Source organism: Drosophila willistoni, assembly GCF_018902025.1.
Source record: "Drosophila willistoni isolate 14030-0811.24 chromosome XR unlocalized genomic scaffold, UCI_dwil_1.1 Seg8, whole genome shotgun sequence".
In the NCBI taxonomy this organism is placed as follows: Eukaryota; Metazoa; Arthropoda; class Insecta; order Diptera; family Drosophilidae; genus Drosophila; species Drosophila willistoni.
This window is the reverse complement of record NW_025814059.1, coordinates 1,311,158-1,315,658: the sequence shown is the minus strand read 5'-3', so window position 1 is coordinate 1,315,658 and position 4,501 is coordinate 1,311,158. Positions and strand designations below refer to the sequence as shown.

At 40.2% G+C, this 4,501-nt stretch overlaps 1 protein-coding gene across 1 annotated transcript; it reads left to right on the top strand.

The window, feature by feature from the left end:
• The first annotated feature begins 2,141 nt into the window (after positions 1-2,141).
• Positions 2,142-3,579, top strand: LOC6645884 (20-hydroxyecdysone protein). Its single transcript, XM_002068490.3, has one exon. It carries the CDS (start codon positions 2,227-2,229, stop codon positions 3,478-3,480), a length of 1,254 nt encoding a protein of 417 aa, XP_002068526.3. The 5' UTR covers positions 2,142-2,226; the 3' UTR covers positions 3,481-3,579.
• Positions 3,580-4,501: the final 922 nt, after the last annotated feature.

Genomic DNA, 4,501 nt, shown 5'->3' with positions numbered 1-4,501 from the left:
CTGCAACTTCTGCAAATGTCTGCCCCATCAGCAACAACCACATGTTGCAACTGTATGTGTGTGTGTGTGTCTGTGTGTTTGTCTACCATTTAGTAATTTTTTTTTTTAGCATTTGTTGCTCTGCTTTTGCTTTGGGCGGGGCGGGCGGTGGTTTCCTTTTTTCCATGTCAAGTTCAATAAACAATGGGCGAAAAACCTTTAGTATTTTCATTTGAGCATTTTCCGCTGTCTCCCGGCCCCCCCCAAATACGAGTCGAATCCATTGAGTAGGGAAATCTAAAATGTAGTTTCTCTAACTCTTCTTCCCTCGGTCCAGTGCTAACCTGTCTAACCCAATGCTGGTGACCCATTTAACTACATTTGCATAAGATATTCTTTTCCTCGAAAAGATTTGTCGTCGTTGTTGTTGTTGTTCTTGTTGTTGTCGGTGTTTGTTACTTTTTCTTCTTTCTTTTTGTGGGCGTTGCATTTTTAATGAATTATTAACCCAGAATAAGCGGAAAACGCATCTCTGGTTGCATCTTCTTCTGTTTTTTGTGCTCAGAGACAAAAACATCGTCTGACCAAAAAGGCTAATTAACTTTAAAAATAAACTAAAGCTGGTTTCTGGAAAAAAAAGAAGAAGGCAGATATCAGGGGGAAAAGTGGGAGGCATGGGTGGGGTTTGTGGTAGAGATAGAGAATGATGAGACAATGTAAGAGAAGGGGAGAACAAGAAAAACAAGAAAAATCTGCTCTGATCAAATTGTCTCCATTAGGTTCCAATCTCCTCGACATGGAATGAAAAACAAACTTTACCAAAGGCACAGGGAGAACTGGCTATGTGTGCGTGTGTGTGGCCGGAGGAGAAGTGGCGGTGGGAGGTTGGGAAGGGGTAACTATGGCTGCTGGTCAAAGATCGATTGCCATTGCCTTTTTCAAACTAAAAACTTAAAACTTGCAATTTATTGAGAATACCTTTTGACATTTGTTTTAACATTTACTATAAGTATATATGCATATAATGGAAATCTGAATAGTATTCTTGATATTTATTCAGATCAGTAAGGAACTTATAATGTTTGCAAGGGTTCTTCTGTTCTTTTTATGTTGAAAATGTTGTTGTTTTACATTTCAAATGCTTTTAGATATAAATTTAGGCATTTTAATAAGTTGTTGAGTCTCTTTGAAAATTTTTGAAGTTTGTATTTGTATTTGAATATATATTTTCTATGATTTTCTCTAGAGTTCTCGTTCAGTTCTGACTTTTGTATTTTAATCACATTTCGTCCATCTCATTCAGCCAGATTGGTTTTGGATTTGGTTTCATTTCGAATTTCCCAGTTCTGTTAAGTTTCTCAAAGTACTTGTCCAATTTTTCAGTGTTCCAATTAAAACAATATCAATCAATTCGTGTTATGCCTAATGGGTAGAAAAATTTGGAACAACAAAAACTTATGGATCATCCTGATTGGATCATTTCTCCTTGATTTGTGTGAGAATAAGCTATGTCCATGAAAATAAGCTATTAAGAGAGTCTAGAAAGAACAAATACATATTTCTAAATGATATTTACTAGGAAATAAATTGGGAAACTTTGTGAATAAAATTAGTTTTTCCATTATGCGATGTTTTAATCCTTTTCATAGTTGTTTGCATAATTTCTAGACTACATATATTTATTCAGATTTCAGAACTTGCCTTTCAAATAAGCATTTTTCGATTAGCTTTTTGAAAATCTTCTCTTGGATGACTCTAAGCTCAATCGTTGGTGAAGAGAGACAGAGAGAAAACCCTTTTATTAATATCACTTGCTTGGCCACTTGTGAACCTGGACTCTGGAAGCTGATGCTGGGCCCCTTGTGCTTCTGTCTTCGGTATCAATATCAGTTCAATGACATTTTACACGAATTGCTTGGACCAGTGGCTGGTCTTAGTGGTCTGTCGTCTGCTGGCTGGCTTCTTTATCTTTGGTTAGCCACTTCTTCGTCTTGATTTTCTTCTTGCGGGCCTGGCTATTTGTCTTTCCAGCCCATGTCTAAGTCGACGTCGAAGTCAACGTTGACGTCAACGTCATCGTCGCCGTCGCCGTCGTTAAGCGACGCCAACGTAAGCGACCCCTGGAGCTGCGGGTGTATAAAATGCGTCGAGGCTAAAGAAATTTCAAACAGTTGCGGCCGTGAGGCGCTAGTGAACGTTGCTCGCGAGTGAAAGAAAATTTTGAAATTTGAAAAAATCAAAACAAAAATGAAATTGATCAGCTTGATTTTAGTTTGCCTGGCTGTGGCCAGTCAAGGGCGTGTACTGCCCACTGAGGAGGAGCTGCAGGCTATACCCGTTACCGTTGTAGAGTATAAGCCAGAGCAACAGGCCCTTGAACAGCAGCCGCAGGCATTGCCCCTCATCAAAGAGGCAGAGGAACTGCCAAAGTCAGGGGAAAGGCCAGCAGAAGAGCCTGTAAAAGCAGCCGCCGAGCCAGAAGTGAAAGAAGAAGTGAAGAAGCCAGTCGAGGCAAAACCTGAGGAGGAGAAATTGGAAGAGCCGGCACAGCCCATTCTGAAGGCTTTGCCAGCTGTCGACACCGATACCGATAAGGAGAAGGATCCAAATGTTGATCCTGTTGTCGAGGAGAATGCTCAAGTTCAGGATGGTCATTTGCCGCATGTACGTCAAGTTACCCAGGCCACGCCCACAGTCCAGCAGAGTACTACCCAGCAGAATTTTGTGCAACAATTGATACAAAACTCACCAATTGGCCAATTTTTGAATCAATTCCAAGGACAAGGACAACAACAGCAGCAGCAACAGCAACAACAACAAGCTGATTCGCCCGCAACTCCTGCACCAACAGTGCCAGGATTCTTGAATCCTGCAGCAGCCATCACCTCGGCCCAGCAAGCCGTACAGAATGCTGCCCAATCGGTGGTCAATTCAACAACTCAGGCCTTCCAGGGTATCCAGCAATTCGCCAGCAATTTGGGCAATCAATTCCAGAATACACTCTCCGGTCTAACCAATCCCAATCAAGCCAATCAGGAGGCAACTACCCCCCGTCCACCAGGCCCCATACAATCGTTTGTCAATAATGTCTTTGGTGGCAACAACAACGCCTCAGCTGCCCAGCAACAACAGCAGCAGCAGCAACAACAACAGCAGCAAGGACCACTGCAGGGTATTATCAATTTCCTGGGCGGCAATCGGCCACAGAATTCACCTAGTCCAGTTCCGGCTGCTCCCATCACCGAAGCCCCTGCTGAGAAGCCTGCAGTGGACGATAAAATAGATCCGGCCAACGATGAGATAGCCGAACAGTCTTCCTCCTATTCGGATCCCGATTTCAATGAGGTACGCAGCAGTGCCGAAACTGGTACAGATGACTCCTTCGAGGAGGCAGTGCCCTCCAATGAGGTGATTGTGGTCAATGATGATCCCAGCGGTGATGTTGCTCCCGACCAGCAACAGCAGCAGCAGCAGCCGGCAGCAGTCGCCGTTGCTTTGTAAACTCCGAGCAGAGCAGAGCGAGAGAGACTTCTGAGATAGACAGACTGAAGCCCAATTTTATCGCCGTCCAAAATTTGTGTGGAAAGAGAGAGAGTGAGAGAGAAGAAAAAAAATCTAGGAAACAAAAATGATTCAACAAATTTTTTTTGGGATCCCAATTTTTTAATTATTATTATTATTATTTTTTTTTTTTTTTTTGTAATTTAGAATTCTAAGTGCATGCAACAACAAATTATTTATTTCATTTTTGCAGGAATTTACACGAGAATCCAAAACGAAAACTCAAACCCAACACACATCCACACACACACACACTCACAACAACAAAAAAAAAAAACGAATCATAAAATAAAAAACACAAAACAAAATAATAAATTGTCTTTAAATTATTGGAAAACTTTCTACTGAGCTACAATTTGATATCTAGATATCTGACACATAGAGATCCTTCAGATCTGTCAAATATATATAATTGAAACATTCAACTAAAGATTCGAAAACCATTATAACACTCTTGACACTTTATCTCTTCATATACTAATCTCATAATTTACTTGATCTTGTTCTTAGTCAGCAACTAATTCTATGAAGTTAAACGACTTAATTCAGTAAATGGGCGAAACTTGTTCTTTTTTCACTTGTTCTCTTGTTCATTGACTCAATAGATCACTCCCTCACTCACTTTTGAACAGAACTGATTTAAGAAAAATAATTGTAATTGTAAAAATTGTCCTTTTTTATAAGTATAATAATGGCAAAAAAAAAAAAAATAATATTAATTGATTACCATTTCATTATTCTCGAGAGAGAATAAAGTATATACTTTATGGAGAGAAGCTGAGTCGATATAGCCATATCCCTCTGTCCGCATGCGTTTGACTCGGCCATCCTAAGAGCTATCGGTCTAAAATTGTTAAATATTTACTTAAGCTACTCGAGATTTCAGTATTGAAAAGTGAAAAAATCGGCTAAAGCTTGATTTCAGAGTTGGCAAATACTATTTTTTATATGGCGCGTTGTT